At 48.7% G+C, this 17,845-nt stretch overlaps 1 protein-coding gene across 1 annotated transcript in view; it reads left to right on the forward strand.

The window, feature by feature from the left end:
* SORL1 (sortilin related receptor 1) overlaps positions 1-17,845 on the forward strand; it is a 161,985-nt gene that overhangs the window by 39,063 nt on the left and 105,077 nt on the right. Inside the window, 3 exon segments of the mRNA XM_056544046.1 lie at positions 585-652; positions 2,343-2,523; positions 16,897-16,998. Coding sequence (XP_056400021.1) covers positions 585-652; positions 2,343-2,523; positions 16,897-16,998 — 351 coding nt within the window.

The following is a 17,845-nucleotide window of genomic DNA, read 5'->3' on the forward strand; positions in this document are numbered from 1 at the left end:
CACAAGCTGGAAGCAGGGAGGGATGAGATCACTGTCATGTGTTCTGTGGGGGAAAAAAATTACGAATATTCGTAATTGCAAATATATAGTGCTATATTCACCATTTTCACAAATATGCGAAGTTCGCAATAAATATTCAAATTGTGAATTTTCGCGCTCAACACTAGTCAGGAACTGTACAAGGTAGAAGCAAATCTCCATAGAAAATGTATCCTGCTCTGGGCAGTTCCTGACATGGACAGAGGTGTCAGCAGAGAGCACTGTGGTCAGACTGAAAAGAACGACACAACTTCCTGTGTAGCATACAGCAGCTCATAACTACTGGGAGGATTAAGATTTTAATATGAAAGTAATTTACAAATCTGCTTAACTTTCTGGAAACAGCTGATTTGAAAACATTTGTTTTTCACCGGAGTGCCCCTTTAACAACACAGTAAAATCCACAATGATGCAGATTTAAAAAAAAATATATATATATATTTTTTTATTTTGGCTTTTTTGCAGAAGGGGAAAAATCGGCAAAATATTCACAGCATCCTCCATGTAGAAAACCCTAATCCTTTTTTTTTTTCTTTTTTTTTAAGCTTTGGAAGTCTGAAGATTTTGGGCAGACATGGATCATGATTCAGGAGCACGTCAAGTCCTTCTACTGGTAAGTGCCGACATCATTTATTCAGAGATGTCTGGAGATCCCGCAGCCATGGGTCATCGGTCTGATAGATGTCAGCTGCATCCCGGAAAATAGTCCATAAATTATGTCACAGAATTACCGAAAATGAACCAATTCCTCAGTTTTCTCTGATATTTGTAGGACCTCTAATTAATCTGACTGTTACCAAAGTTGCAATAATTTAAAATTAAGAAAATTGACAATAAATGTTTATATTTAGTGGCCACGGGTAGCACTTGTCCATATGGTGTTGCGTCCAGCAGTCACATGATATAACCAGGTGATTACATGGTGGGTTAGTCTCGTGTGATGGCGGTAACATCGTATAGCATTGTTTTTCACCCAGGGTGCCTCCAGCTGTTTTAAAACTACAGCTCCCAGCATGCCCGGACAGCCGTTGGTAGTTTTGCAACAGCGGGAGGCATCCTGGGTGGGAAATACTTTCTTATAGATTGGTTTGATTAGGTTACTCTCATGTGTGATCTTATAGCAGGGTTTCTCACCCAGGGTGCCTGCAGCTGTTTCAAAACTACAACTCCCAGCATGCCTGGACAGCCGTTGGCTGTCCGGGCATGCTGGGAGTTGTAGTTTTGCAACAGCTGGAGGCACATTGGGTGGGAAATACTCTCTTATAGATTGGTTTGATTGAGTTACTCTCATGTGTGATGGCGGTAACATCTTATAGCATTGTTTTTCACCCAGGGTGCCTCCAGCTGTTTTAAAACTACAGCTCCCAGCATGCCCGGACAGCCGTTGGTAGTTTTGCAACAGCTGGAGGCGCATTGGGTGGGAAATACTGTCTTATTGATTGGTTTGATTGAGTTACTCTCAGGTGTGATGGTGGTAACATCTTATAGCAGGGTTTCTCACCCAGGGTGCCTGCAGCTGTTTCAAAACTACAACTCCCAGCATGCCCGGACAGCCGTTGGCTGTTGCAACAGCTGGATGCACCCTGGGTGGGAAATACTGTCTTATTGATTGGGTTACTCTCATGTGTGATGGTGGTAACATCTTATAGCAGTTTTTCCCACCCAGGGTGCCTCCAGCTGTTTCAAAACTACAACAGTTAACACTTGTCCATATGCTGTTACGTCCAGCAGTCACATGATATATCCAGGTGATTACATGGTGGGTTACTATCGTGTGATGGGGGTATCATCTTGTAGCATTGTTTCTCACCCAGGGTGCCTCCAGCTGTTTCAAAACTACAACTCCCAGCATGCCCGGATAGACGCGCATGTCGGAAGTTGTAGTTTTGCAACAGCTGGAGGCACCCTGGGTGCGAAATACTGTCTTATAGATTGGTTTGATTAGGTTACTCTCATGTGTGATCTTATAGCAGGGTTTCTCACCCAGGGTGCCTGCAGCTGTTTCAAAACTACAACTCCCAGCATGCCCGGACAGCCGTTGGCTGTCCGGGCATGCTGGGAGTTGTAGTTTTGCAACAGCTGGAGGCACATTGGGTGGGAAATACTGTCTTATTGATTGGGGTACTCTCATGTGTGACGGTGGTAACATCTTATAGCAGTTTTTACCACCCAGGGTGCCTCCAGCTGTTTCAAAACTACAACTCCCAGCATGCACCCTGGCTGGAAAACACTGTCTTATAGATTGGTTTGATCCTCCAAACATTGTTCATCTGGTTATACTGTTCGCTTTCTTCTCCCCTCAGGGGCTTTGCTCCTCTAGACAAACCAAACACGGTTTACGTGGAACGCCATGAGCCCCGGGGCACCTCGACCGTCCTGCGCAGCACAGATTTCTTCCAGTCTCGTGACAGCTCGGAGCTGATTATCGAGAATGTGGACGGGTTCCAGCTCAGGGAGAATTACATGTTCGCCACAAAGACCATGGTAAGACTCACCTGTGAACACTTGTACGGGGATACATTGATTTCAGGTGTGTTCACACATGATACGTTTATGGAAGAAATTTCTGTGGCTGAAAGTTTAGTGTAATACATTTGCACTGAGTTTTTTTCTGCAGCAAGTGCAGGTATTTCTGTAGGCTTCTTGCAAAACAAAAATCCTGGCATGTAAACATACCCTTATAGGTTGCACATACTGTTCAGGCAGCCATACACATCAGATAAGCTTCAGATGAATACAACTGTTTCTGCAGGAGCAGCCAACCCTCTGTGTATGGGGGATGTTCCGACTGTTTTTAATGTGCTCGATTCTTTGTTGTCATGTGACATAAGCTGACAGAGGCATGGAGGAGTCTGGAGGGGACTGAGGAGGCTGAAGGAGGGGACAGAGGAGTCTGAAGGAGGATAAAGGAGTCTGGAGGGACAAAGGGGTCTGGCAGAGGAAGACAGAGGAGTCTGAACGAGGACAGAGGGTTCTGGAGTGGTAGGCAGAGTCTGGAGGGGGGTCAGTGTAGTCTGAAAAGAAGAAAGTGGGGTCTGGGGGTGGGGGGTGGCAGAGGAGTCGTGTGTAGGAGACAGAGAAGCTTGGAGGGGCCAAAGGAGTCTGGAGGAGGCAGAGGAGTCTGGTGTAGGAGACAGAGGAGTCTGAAGGGGGATAGAGGAGTCTGGAGGGAGGACAGGGGGGTCTTGAGGGAGGACAGAGGGGTCTGGAGGATACAGAGATGTCTGGGGGGCAGAGGAGTCTGATGTAGGAGACAGAGGAGTCTGGAGGCGGATAGAAGAGTCTGGAGGAGGATAGAGGAATCTGAAGGGAGGACAGAGGCGTCTGCACGATACAGAGATGTCTGGGGTGGACAGAGAGTCTGGAGGAGGGTACAGAGGAGTTTGGAGGAGAGGAAAGAGGGGTCTGGAGAAAGGGACAGAGTCATCTGGAGGGGGTCAATGTAGTCTGAAGGGAGAAAGAGGGGTCTGGGGCAAGGGGGAGAGAGAAAGGAGTCTGGTGTAGGAGACAGAGGGGTCTGGGGGGTTGGGGAAGAGGAGTCTGGAGGGCAGAGGGGTCTGGGGGGTTTGGGCAGAGAAGCCTGGAGGGGGAGAAAAAAGTCTGGAGGGGGCAGAGGAGTCTGGAGGGGGATAGAGGAGTCTGGAGGAGGAGAGAGGGGTCTGGACCGGGTCAATGTAGTCTGGAGGGAGGACAGAGGCATCTGGAGGAGAACAAAGGGGTCTGAAGGAGGACAGAGGAGCCTAAGGGATACAGAGATGTCTGGGGGGGGGGGGGACAAAGGGGTCTGAAGGAGGACAGAGGAGCCTAAGGGATACAGAGATGTCTGGGGGGGACAGAGGGGTCTGGAGGAGGACAGAGGAGTTTGGAGGAGAGGAAGGAGGGGTCTGGAGGAAGGGACAGAGGAGTCTGGAGGAGGACAGAGAACTTGGGTGGGGGGTGGGGGGGGGGCAGAGGAGTCTGGAGGAGGACAAAGGAGTCTGGCAGTGGCTTATTCCCCTCTCCCGATTGAGAATACATGCACCCTCAGTGTATGTGCCCATGTTGTCGAGGTTATGAAGAATTACTGTTTTCTTACAAAGAGTCTGTAAAAAAAAAAAAAAAAAAAACAATAACTGAATTGCAAAATCATGGTAAAATTAGACACTTCCAGGTTTTGAATAATGTTATACACTGCACATACTGTTATATACTCTAATACGCTGCTGTTATACAGTGTACAGGTCAGGGTAGGCTTTACAGGCACGTGAGTATAAGGTTAGGATAGGTTTACACTATGTTAGTCGGATCTGTCGGCATCCTGCCATAACCAGCATGCCGACATATACTGCGGACCCCATTGACTTCAATGGCCCGAACAGAGTCACCTAGTGACTGAGTTTTGATGCATTCACTAAAACGTGCAGGCTGCTTCACTTTTGAGTCTGGTTAAAACAACGCATATGTCCTGCGCGTACACTAGTCGACTCTGCTCGTGCCATTGAAATTGATGGGGTCCGCTGGACCGTTTACATTATACTGTTTTTGGCGGAATGCGTATGGAATAAGCGGGAGACGGGAGATCTTGTGTAGTGTATTCCTAGCCTTAGACTGCATAGGGAGCGTAGGACAAGAATTAGGTTTTACATGCACATGTCCCATGACTCCCTCTGTTAAGTTATAGTTGTGTTACATATCTGTTCCCGTAAATGTTTTCAGTTCTATATCATAGTCTAGTATAGACTCCCTTAAAGGGGTACTCCAGTGGAATTTTTTTTTTTCTAAATCAACTGGTGCCAGAAAGTTACACAGATTTGTAATTTATTTCTATATAAAAATCTTAATCCTTCCAGTACTTATCAGCTGCTGTACGCTCCAGAGGAAGTTGTGTAGTTCTTTTTGAGTCCGGCCACAGTGCTCTCTGCTGTGGGTGGGAGACAGAGAGAAAGTGAATTATGAACGAGGGCTGAAGGTGCTCAAAACTTGTCAGCCCCATCTTTTTTCTTACTTTTCTGATGTGCCTACTAAAGACTGTGGAGAAGGGGGGGAGAGAATGTAAAAGTCTGCGCCTGTCAGTAAAATTTCCCACATTTTGGCACATATCGCCTGGTTTGCAAAAAATTTTGCAGATTTTTACAGAAACAATAGACCTTTCTTTTATGGAGGATGGCCGTGCTCTCCCTTCTTCTGCTTTGTTTAGCTGGAAAGGGGGGGCTGCTAGATATTGTAAAGATGTGCACCTCTTCCTGTATTTTGATCTTTTCACAGTTTTGAGTACAAATGCTGATCTAAATAATTTTCTGTGAATGGGGCTTTGCATTGTAGATTAGGGTTTGACACAGTTTTGTTGTTCTGCATTTGAAGGGATTTTGAGCTTCCGATTCCTGATACAGTGACCCCCCGACCTACAATGGCCCCGACATACGATCATTTCAACATAAGATGGCCTCTCAGAGGACATCGCATGTTGAAGGCAGCATCAACATACGATGCTTTTGTATGTCGGGGCCATCGCATAAACGGCTATCCGGCAGCGCAGACTGCTTCAGCCACTGCCGGATAGCCGTTTACGGTGCCCCGTGTGGTCCGCTGACGATCACTCACCTGTCCTCGGGGCTCCGGCACGTCCTCTTCTGGATCCCCTGCATGGTCGTCATCACGTCATACAATAGGAGCGGCGTGCGTAGCGACGTGATGGTGGCGACGAGAGCGAAGATGCCGGGGAAGCAGAGGCCTTGCCGGAGCGTCGGGGGGCGACATCCAGGGCAGCAGTGACGGTCCGGAGAGGCGGAGACAGGTGAGTACAACTTCCTCTACCAGTGATCTGCAACCTGCAGACCTCCAGATGTTGCAAAACTACAACTCCCAGCATGCCCGGACAGCCGTTGGCTGTCCGGGCATGCTGGGAGTTGTAGTTTTGAAACATCTGGAGGTCCGCAGGTTGTAGACCACTGTCCTATACTTTACATTGCAAGGATCCCTCAACATACGATCGTTTCGACAAACGATGGTCCATTTGGAACGGATTACCATCGTATGTTGAGGGACCTCTGTACATTGAGTTTCTATTTGAGCATTATACGCTGAACATTATTTTCTCGGTCGCTCTACATTGGGGGACACAGAGACCATGGGTTATACAAAAAAAGAAGATCGCAGCAGCACACATTGGTCAAAAAATTGAGGCTCTTAGCGCACTTTTTGATCAAACCATGTCCCCCCATCCACCACAGGGAGGTGGCCTCATTTAGGATGGGACCCTAGCAAAAATTCTGAGCCTAACGCTCGTATCCACTCACCCCAGCAGTGTATACGAGCGTTAGACTCCGAATTTGTGCTAGGGTCCCATCCTAAATGAGGCCACCTCCCTGTGGTGGATGGGGGGACATGGTTTGATCAAAAAGTGCGCTAAGAGCCTCAATTTTTTGACCAATGTGTGCTGCTGCAAACCTCTTTTTTTGTATACTCTGTATCTGCCACAGCAGTGTGCACCCGTGTATTAGGTTGTTGTGCTGGCTATTTTTCTTTTTGCTTGTTGAGACCATGGGGTATATGCTCTGACCACTAGGAGGCGCTGACACTAAGAAAAAAGGTCGTCTCCTCCCTGGCAGGATATACCCGCCCACTGGAAGTGAGGGAAATCAGTTTTAGCTAGTGTCAGTAGGAGGCGGACACAGGTCTGGCGCTCCCCAGACCTGGTCTCTTTTTATTGTTTTCTAGGAAGGGCTGTTTCGTTAGCTTTTTTACCTCCCTTTTGTTTCGCATTTTCAGGTGGGGGTCCAGGAGCATGGCGCTACCTGTTCCCCCATATGTGACAAAGGGGCACAGAACACAAGGGTATAGGCCGTCAACCCCTTATTATCAACGGCCAGCGCCTGGAGGTTGTACCCTGGGTCCAGGTCCCCCACTGCCCCTGCTCGCCCGCTATCTTAGCCTGGTATGATGCAGCGTGGCCAAAAGCTGACTGAAGCCGTAGCCCAGGGTCTCATCCGTGAGTCTTACAGCCGGCTGGGGTTCAGTCTCCGGACTGACTACCTTTCTCTGGTGTTGTTCTTCCCACCCCAGGGACTGCTTTGGTACGTCCCATGGTCTCTGTGTCCCCCAATGAAGAGCGACCGAGAAAAGGAGATTTTTTTTGTGCTCACCATAAAATCTTTCTCATAGCTTTCATTGGGGGACACAGCACCCACCCATGTCTTCATTCTTGTCCGGATAGCCTGATTACCTCACTTCGAGTGGGCGGGTATATCCTGCCAGGGAGGAGCCAGCTTTTTTTTCCTAGTGTCAACGCCTCCTAGTGGCAAGAGCATATACCCATCAGTATAGGTGTCCCCCAATGAAGGCTACGAGAAAGAGATATTACGGCGAGTACAAAAAAAATGTCCTTATTCAAAGATTGCCATGTTGGCCTGCATAAATTGTGGTTCTTCATATCCAATGTCAGCGAAGGGGGTCACATTGTGAACTGACAGGATGGGCTTTAGGTAGTGGTCGCAGGCAGAGCTGCACTCACTATTCTGCTGGTGAGGTCACTGTGTACATACATAACATTACTTATCCTGTACTGATCCTGAGTTATATCCTGTAGATCTTTTATTAAAATTTCAAACATAACAATAAAAAAATTACAAAACATAAACATATCATATCCGACAGAACATATCAATATAACGATCATAAAACCAACACCATAGCATAAAATACAACACCGGTCCACCCCACACTCATTCCTGCACACAAACAAATATATACAATATTTACAAAAGACATATTCCTATAATACCCATAATACCCATACCATACTAATAAACTATATACACTAATATACACTAATACTAAATGTGATTTTCCTGGCCCAGTTGCAATACCAAAAACCCAATACCAGTGATATACCAAAAGAATAACAACAACAACAACAATAATAATATATACAAAATAATAAAAACCAACACAAACAAAATAACACCACTTATTTTTATTTTTCTATTTTTTTTTTTTTTTTTTTTTTTTTTTTTTTTGGCCCTGAGCTGGTCCCGCATCCCATGCCCCCAGTACATGTTACCAGACGTCCATGAACCAGTCCAGGATTTTCTGTATTTATAAAAGTCCCATACAAACCCCCTCCCCCCTTTTTAACCCACCACCCAACCTAAACTAAACCCAATCCCCAGGTGGCATCACACAATATATACAATATATACATTACATAAAATATACACAGACTAACAATATATAAGTATACAAATAGACTACAACAATAAATACAATAACAAATACATATAACACTATAAGCCAAACAACAAACCCCTAAAGCTCAAGTTCAGCGCCTGCAAGCCCTATATTACCATAAACCAACTGCTCAAAACAAAAAGACTAATGTGCCAGCATCAGCCCACCACCAGGGGGAGACAACAGGCTAAGGCACTTTAAAGGCAGAGCCCCTCCATAGACGAGAGGCCCTGCCAGCACCCAGCCTCTCGTACTCCAGAGAACGCACCTTCACCAGGTCACCGAGAATGTTCCTAACCACCACATCCACAGGGAGGATTTTACGCTGCGTCGACACTAAACACCGTGCGTTCCACGTGTAGTACCTAACCACTGAGCTGACTAGGAATAAAGTGCACCGGTCCCAGCCTCCAAGGTTTCTGAATGCCCCATAGGCCCATTCCGCATAGGAGAGACTGGCCAGCCGAGGCCAACCAATGGAAGCGCCCACCCTGGTGTAAACCTCTGTGTTAAAGGGACAATGAAGCAGAAAATGCTCCATGCTTTCCAGCATGCCTCCACACTCTTCGCGGGGACATCCCCGGTCATCAGAGCTCCTGCACTTCAGATTGTCCCTCACACACAGTTTCCCATGGAAGCAGCGCCAAGTCAAGTCCCAAAACTTCAAGGGGATCCTGATAGAATTCAAAAGCTCTAAACCCACCTCCAGATCCCGACTTGGGCAGTCCTTGAGCGCCAATGGCCTCTGGAAATGAGAAGACAGGACCCTCTTGTCAAGGAATTTCCTCGACAGAGTCCTAATCTCCCCCATCCCCAGACCCCACCGACGAATAACCTTCAGAACCGGGGTAGCGTAAGCCGGGAGATGCCCGTGTGGTGTGCGAAGATCCTTCACTTGCCCTCCTGTCTCCCATTCCTGGAAGAAAGGCCAAAACCATCCCCTACAGGAGGATACCCACGGAGGAGCCCTCTCTGACCAGAGGTTTGCTATATTGGTCTTAAGAAAGGTATTCACTAGGAATACCACAGGGTTGACCATACACAACCCCCCTAGTCTCCTTGTACGGTAAGTAACCTCCCTCTTCACTAGGTTCAGTCTGTTCCCCCATAACATTTGGAAGAACACACTGTAGACCCGGGTCCAAAGAGGTTCTGGCAACATGCATACACTGCCCAGGTATATCAGTAAAGGGAGCAGGAATGTTTTGATCAGGTTAACCCTTTCCCGGAGGGTCAAAGACCAACCCTTCCACTGATCCACCTTCTGAGCGGCGATCTTAAGCCTGCTGTCCCAGTTTTGTTTGGGGTAATCCCCTTGGCCAAATTCGATGCCGAGAACTTTTGCAGATTCCTGGGGCTCTGGAAGGGCGTCCGGGAGATCAAAATTAGGATCTCCCCCTCCCAGCCAGAGACTCTCGCACTTATCCCGGTTGATCTTGGACCCGGATGCCTCCGAGTAGCGGTCCACCTCTGACATCACCCATTGGCCTTCCTCTTGTGAGGAGACAAACACGGTGACATCATCAGCATACGCTACCGCCCTCAGAGCCAAATCCGGCACCGCCAGGTCCATTCTCACCCCCGCCAACGGTCCACAATCAATCCTCCTAAGGAAAGGATCAATTGCAAACACGTACAGCAACGGGCTCAAAGGACAACCCTGACGGACACCAGACCCAACCTCAAAAGAGCAGCCAATCCAACCATTCACAAGCGGGAAACTCTCTGCCCCTGCGTACAAGGTCTTAAGCCAATCAACAAACCCCCCCGGCAGGCCATATCTCAGAAGAACAGACCAGAGGTACTCATGGTTAACCCGATCAAACGCTTTTGCCTGATCCAAGGACAGCAAGTACCCCTTCCAGTGGCCAGCCCTACCCTGCTCCACAGCCTCTCGGACACTGAGCACAGCACTAAATGTACTGCGGCCCGGAACAGAGCAATGCTGAGCCCCCGAAAGGAGCCGAGGTGCAAACTCCACCAGCCGGTTAAACAGCACTTTTGCCAGAATCTTTCGGTCCACATTGAGAAGCGCTATGGGACGCCAATTCTCAATGTGGAACGGGTCTTTACCCTTTGACAGGATGATCAGCGCTGACCTCCTCATTGACTTTGGCAGAGTGCCCGAGGATAGACACTCATTAAATACCTCGGTCAACAGGGGAACCAAAGTGTCCTTAAAGGTCTTATAGAACTCAGATGTTAAGCCATCTGGACCGGGTGACTTCTTGAGGGCAAGCCCATCAATAGCCATCCTGACTTCCTCTTCCCGGATCATCTCTGTCAAAACGTCAAGAGAGGGGTCTACTCCTAGTTCAGGGATGGTTTCAGCCAAGAAAGCTGACACCTTATCCCGATCTAGATCCTTCCTTCCCAAGAGGTGCGAGTAAAAGGATCTGATGACCTCCAAGATCCCTGATCTGGACCTTTTCAAGGATCCCGTACTATCAATCAGTCCTGAGACTACCTTACTATTCACTGACATCTTGCAGTTTCTGTAAGGGTCGGGCGAGCGGTACTTCCCGTAATCCCTCTCAAAAACCAAAGATGCGTGCCTATCGTACTGACACCTCATCAGCAAGGATTTCACTCTGGAGATATCATCACGACTACCTCCAGTCGAGACAAGGTGCTCAAGTTTCTTCCTCAGGCCCTGGTACAAACGGTACCTGTTTAGGCTTCTGAGGCCTGAGAGCTGGCGGAAGAATCTCGCAACCCTTTTTTTGAAGATCTCCCACCACTCTGACTTACTGCTACAAAGGCCCAGCAATGGTACCTGGCTCTGAAGAAAATCCTCAAAGGACTGTCTTATCTCCGCTTCTTCCAAGAGAGACGAATTCAGCTTCCAATAGCCTCTGCCCATCCGGGGGGTCTCTGTAACATTCAGAGAAAACAAAATTAAACAGTGATCGGAGAACTCCACCTCAACAACAGACACTGCTGAAGAGACGGCCTCCTCCTTTAAATAAAACCTATCTATCCTAGACCTACAACTACCCCTATGATAGGTGAATCCCGCGTGGCCTGGGGTGTGCCGGATGTGGACATCCACCAGGCGAGCCTCACTCGCTATGCTATTTAGGGCGACGCTATCATAAGTCAGCTTGTCTCTGGCACCTCCCCTGTCTTGGGGCCTCGTGACAGCATTAAAGTCCCCTCCAAAGACCACCTGCCGACTTGTAAAAAGATAGGGCTTGATCCTCATAAAGAGACACTTCCGGTCCCACTTAGACTGTGGGCCGTAGATGTTAATAAGGCGAAGTTCTTGTCCCTTCATGAGGACATCTAAGATCAGGCACCTCCCCATTTCTAACTCGATAACCCGTCGGCATTCTACCGCTGCGGTAAAAAGGACCGCCACTCCGCTATACGGCTCGGCCCCAAGAGACCAGTAGGAGGGCCCATTCCTCCACTCTCTTTTAGCCTTGTAGATAGATGACATATCTGTTAGCCTGGTCTCTTGCAAAAATAAAATATCAGCATTAATATGGGCAAAAAAATCATAGGCCGCAAATCGAGCCGTATCTGACTTTATGCTGGCAACATTAATGGATGCCAGAGTCAACGGAGAGGGTGCCGCCATCAAGGGTGATTGAGTTAGACAGCTTTCTTTTTCCCACCATCCTTCCCATCCACCCCACCACCCTCCTCATCAGATGATGGTTTACCCCTTTTTAGTGAGATGGATGTGTCCATTTTCCCTTTATTTACATTTTCCTCGTCCCCTGACTCTGAGCCAGTCCCCCCCCCCTGAAGACATAGGTTCCCCAGGGAGAGAGGACTCAGGGTCCCCTGTGGGCCCCACCGCAACATCCGGAACCTCACCCCCAGCCTCCTCCTCCGAAGAGGAAATGTCGCGGAGGGCTCGGAACCGGTTGGAGAGACCAATCAGAGGGGGGTCAGTTGTACCTTCCTTTGGCATCTGGCGGGTGGGAGAAGATTTTAAATCTCCCTTTTTCTTATTCCTCCGAGTACCCCGCTTTGTTTCTGCCCATCTCCCTCTGTCCTCATCTGCGCTCCCACCATGGGAGGACAGCGAGGAGACAGTATCCTCCTCTTTGTGGATCCTTCCAGTCTCCTCATCCAGTTCACTATCCCCCAGGGCCTCAGCAGTAACACTGGTCGCAGGGACAGGATCAGAAGCCACCTCAGCTGGCTGATGCTCCTGTGACTCCCGAATCTCCCTATCCCTTTGACGCTTCTTGAGACGCCTCAGTTGGGCAGGCGTCTTCTGCTTACTTTTCTTCCCTGGCCCCTGCACCCCTTCATCCCCGCCAGCCATCCCCCCAGCAGAGTTCACCTCATGGCTTACCCCCACTGGGGCAACAACCGCGTTGACAAAGGAACGAGGGCAGCGACTGAATGGGTGACCTAAGTCACCACACAGGTGACACCTAATCTCTGCACAAGATGCAGCGAGATGGCCTATTTCCCCACACAGAGTGCACTTCTGCACAGTGCAATTGGCACTAAAATGTGTGGGGTCACCACATCTGTGACAGAGCTTCGGCTGACCCTGGTAGAAGATCTGGATACGATCCCTTCCGAGGAAGGTCGCAGATGGTATATGGGTAACGGTGTTTCCTGAAAGCTTAAGCTTGACCATAAACGTCCAGGCCCCTGACCAGATGCCATATTCATCCCTGTTCTTTTTTGGGACCTCCACCACCTCTCCATACCGACCTAGCCACGTCATGATGTCAATACAAGAAAGTGATTCGTTACGGGTTAAAACGGTCACTTTCTTGACATTGTTTTGGCGAGACACCGCCTGAATGGCAAAGTCTCGCCAGCCGGGCTCATTCTTTACCAGCTCATAATTCGACCAGAAGAGCTCAAGCCCCTCTGGCCGAACAAAGCTGATATCGAACTCTGGGGTACCATAAGGATGTATTAAGGCGTAGATGTCAGCTGCCTTAAAGCCCAACTTCAGCAGAAGCTCAACAACTTTAGATCTTGGAGGACATGTATCACTGCCTCTCCACCTCAGCCGGACCACATTCCTTCGGAGACCACCTGGCCCGGCTGTTGGGAGGGACCACACAGTATCCCCCCCTCTTTCCTCTCGGAAGGCTGAAAGACCATGTCTTTCTATCCAAAAGGATAGATCAACCTCCCTACCCTCTACATTGATTGATCTCTCCCCTCTCCTTAAGGCCCCCAGGAGACGCTGCTGCAAATTGCCCCCCCCAGAGCCAGAAGACGAGGAAGGTGCCCCCCTCCCCCCAGCGGTGACATTTGCGTAGCTGCGTACCGGTGCTGCCACCGCTGGGGGTGCAACTGGACCAGGCCCTACATCCCCACCACTAATCTGTGCCCCTTCACCACCCTCCTCCACATAATCCATACTCACACCATTATTGCCTGTTTTAGCTGATGTGCCCCCCATACCTCCACCCGTGCTACAGCCCATACTACAATTCACTCCAACATTAACCTCCTCATTCATACTGGCTGGACCGGTGCGTTCTGGTGCAGATAGTGTACCATCAGCATCACTGGGTACCAGAGCTGGAGCCACCACCACAGGACAGGTCACCGGTCCTTTATACAAGGACCGGGAAGCCTGCCTAGCCTGTTTATTAGTGGCCCCAGCCCTGTTTTTACTGGTACCCTCCGCCTCATCAGTACTGGAGTTTTCTGCTCCTGGGCGCCGCTGTTCTGGATAAGCGGCGCCAATACAAAATAAAGGTTTTAGTCCAGTCTTTCTGGGAGGCGAAGACATCTTGGCCCCAGCAGCTCTTTCACGATGACACCGCTGCTCCAAAGGAACAGCAGTGCCAACGCTCAGAGCCACCGGAGCTCCCGCAGCTGACTCTGGCACAAAGCCGCCCCCCCCTCCCGTTAGGGAGCAGCCCAATGTGCCAGAGCCATCCATGCCCATCGCTGGGCAAATATCACTGTCCGACCTCACAGCCGATACATTGTCTGCTCCACCACTGTTACTACAAACAGCGATGGAGCTCACCGCCACACTAGACTCCATACTCTCCCCACTCTCCTGCACTGAGTCCACAGTAGAACTCAGGCTGGGCTGAGAAATGGGGTTCACACAGTGAGCTGACCCTGCGGCCAGTCCGGGGGGCTCAGGGAGGGGGGTATATACAAATGTTACCTGCTCCTGGAGCTTGGTCTTCTTTAGCTTCTTTTTCCTTCCCCCAGGTGCCTCCTCTGGTAACTCATCCCCAAACGTGAAGTCCTGGAGGCGACCTGGGGACTCCAGGAGCTGGATCTGGGCCATCAGCGCCCCTCCCTGGTGACTGGTGCTGCTCTCATCCCCCGAACCGCCAGAGCCACGGCCAGATGACATCGCCACTTGCCCTGCAGGGAGCCCACTGTATGGGGTGAGATGTTGCAGACCCCCGGGTGGATTTGGCTCAACATTATCGGCCTCCGCAGCGTCTCCTTCCTCCTCCACCCGTGGCTGAAGCCCCCTCAGCCGTCTCTGCTTCTCTCTCTCCATTGTATGAAAGCGGTCTTCATTTAAAAGTTTTTCCCTAAATGGCCCGCTGTTCTCTAAAATAAAAGTTCTCTTCTTCTCCAGTATCCTTATTTCATTTTTCAGCTGTTTAATCCGGGCTGACAGCTCAGCTTTCTGTCGTTTCGCCGCAGTTTCCATCAGGGCTTTTGCTTCCCGTACCTCCTCCTGGAGCCTATACAAGCTGCCCCTTGCTTCCTCATATCCACGGATGTGTTCTGCCACACGAGAGTTATGGGGGACTCCAGACTCCCGGGCCCTAGGCATCCCCCAATCCTCCTCCACACATCCGTGGGCATTTAGCTTTGCTCCAGGAGGAGTATCACAGTCCACATTGTCAGGCCTTGTTGTCACAGTACCTGTGCTCCCGGAACTTCTTGCACTTGTAGTCCCACAACTTGCAGGGCCAGCCTTGCGGCTGCTCTTTGTCTCTACGGGTTCAGGGGTGGCTGGAGATGCATCGCTGCACCTCCTGGCAGAGCGCCTCAACCCGGAGACCTCTGATGCACTTCCTGACGCTGGTCCCTCCACACCTGGTCGCTGGCTCCCCCTGCCCCCCGCGGACCTGATTCGGGGGGCAGGTGTTGGGGTTCTCCTCTCCTCGCTCATGCCTGAACACACGCTCTCCCTCTGGGGAAGGAAGAACGCTGTCCGGCACAGATGACACGGCAGAGCTCAGAGCGCACACACACCAAACAATCCAGCAAACGACTTCCTCCACACTCAGCAGACTCACAGGAAGATGCTCCCTCTAGTGGCCAGACTCCAGAGCTGTACTCACTATTCTGCTGGTGGGGTCACTGTGTACATACATTACATTACTTATCCTGTACTGATCCTGAGTTATATCCTGTATTATACTCCAGAGCTGTACTCACTATTCTGCTGGTGATGTCACTGTGTATATACATTACATTACTTATCCTGTACTGATCCTGAGTTATATCCTGTATTATACTCCAGAGCTGTACTCACTATTCTGCTGGTGATGTCACTGTGTATATACATTACATTACTTATCCTGTACTGATCCTGAGTTATATCCTGTATTATACTCCAGAGCTGTACTCACTATTCTGCTGGTGATGTCACTGTGTATATACATTACATTACTTATCCTGTACTGATCCTGAGTTATATCCTGTATTATACTCCAGAGCTGTACTCACTATTCTGCTGGTGATGTCACTGTGTATATACATTACATTACTTATCCTGTACTGATCCTGAGTTATATCCTGTATTATATTTCAGAGCTGTACTCACTATTCTGCTGGTGAGGTCACTGTGTACATACATTACATTACTTATCCTGTACTGATCCTGAGTTATATCCTGTATTATACTCCAGAGCTGTACTCACTATTCTGCTGGTGATGTCACTGTGTATATACATTACATTACTTATCCTGTACTGATCCTGAGTTATATCCTGTATTATACTCCAGAGCTGTACTCACTATTCTGCTGGTGATGTCACTGTGTATATACATTACATTACTTATCCTGTACTGATCCTGAGTTATATCCTGTATTATATTTCAGAGCTGTACTCACTAGTCTGCTGGTGAGGTCACTGTGTACATATATTACATTACTTATCCTGTACTGATCCTGAATTATATCCTGTATTATAAAAAAAAGTTATGGTATTAGCTTATTATTATGTATTTTTTTTTTTTTTTTTTTAGGGTTTAATATTTTAAAATAACAGAACAAGATGTAACTCCACATTAGGAAAACAGAGCAATGCACTTAACTTCCTCGCTGTTTTACTGTATATTCTCCATATATGTTTCATGTATCAGTCATATGGGCAGATAAGTCGTAGAGATGAGCGAACTTACAGTAAATTCGATTCGTCACGAACTTCTCGGCTCGGCAGTTGATGACTTTTCCTGCATAAATTAGTTCAGCTTTCCGGTGCTTCCGTGGGCTGGAAAAGGTGGATACAGTCCTAGGAGACTCTTTCCTAGGACTGTATCCACCTTTTCCAGCCCACCGGAGCACCTGAAAGCTGAACTAATTTACGCAGGAAAAGTCATCAACTGCCGAGCCGAGAAGTTCGTGACGAATCAAATTTACTGTAAGTTCGCTCATCTCTAATTAGTCGTCCTTTGCCGTCTGTACTATCACTTATGTGTCTTATGTTCCTCTCCCTTGTTTTCCTGTAGCATTTGCTGGGCAGTAAGGATCAGTCCTCGGTGCAGCTCTGGGTCTCCTACAACCGCAAACCGATGCAGTCGGCGCAGTTCATAACCAGGCATCCGATCACGGTGAGTCTCCTATGCATCGCTCTGATTTATAAAATAATGAAAAAAATAGCTGCAGAGTATGTGTTTTAATTTACATTGTTTTTCAACCAGAGTGCCTCCAGCTGTTGCAAAACTACAATTCCCAGCATGCCCGGACAGACGTTTGCTGTCTGGGAATACTGGGAGTTGTATTTTGACAACAGCTGGAGGCACTCTGGTTGGAAACCATTGGTTTAAAATTCTTGCAACCTATTTTTTTTTTCAACCATTGATCCTCCAGCTGTTGCAAAACTACAACTCTAAGCATGCCCGGACAGCCAGCGGCTGTCCGGGCATGCTTGGAGTTGTAGTTTTGCAACAGCTGGAGGCACCCTGGTTGGAAAACATTGGTTTAAAATTTGTTCAACCAAATTGTTTCAACCAGGGAGCCTCCAGCTGTTGCAAAACTACAACTCTCTGCATGCCCGGACAGCTGTTGGCTGTCCGGGCATGCTTGTAGTTGTAGTTTTGCAACAGCTGGAGCCACCCTGGTTGGAAAACATAGATTTAAAATTTGTTCAACCAAATTGTTTCAACCAAGGCGCCTCCAGCTGTTGCAAAACTACAACTCTCAGCATGGCCGGGCAGCTGTTGGCTGTTCGGGCATGCTTGTAGCTGTAGTTTTGCAATAGCTGGAGCCACCCTGGTTGGAAAACATAGATTTAAAATTTGTTCAACCAAATTGTTTCAACCAGGGAGCCTCCAGCTGTTGCAAAACTGCTGGGAGTTGTAGTTTTGCAACAGCTGGAGGGACCCTGGTTGGAAAACTTTGGTTTAAAACTTGCTATACTGCCCGACAGCCCAGGATCTGTGACATTCCAGCATATAC

The sequence above is a fragment of the Hyla sarda genome, chromosome 10 (genome assembly GCF_029499605.1).
Source record: "Hyla sarda isolate aHylSar1 chromosome 10, aHylSar1.hap1, whole genome shotgun sequence".
NCBI lineage: Eukaryota > Metazoa > Chordata > Amphibia > Anura > Hylidae > Hyla > Hyla sarda.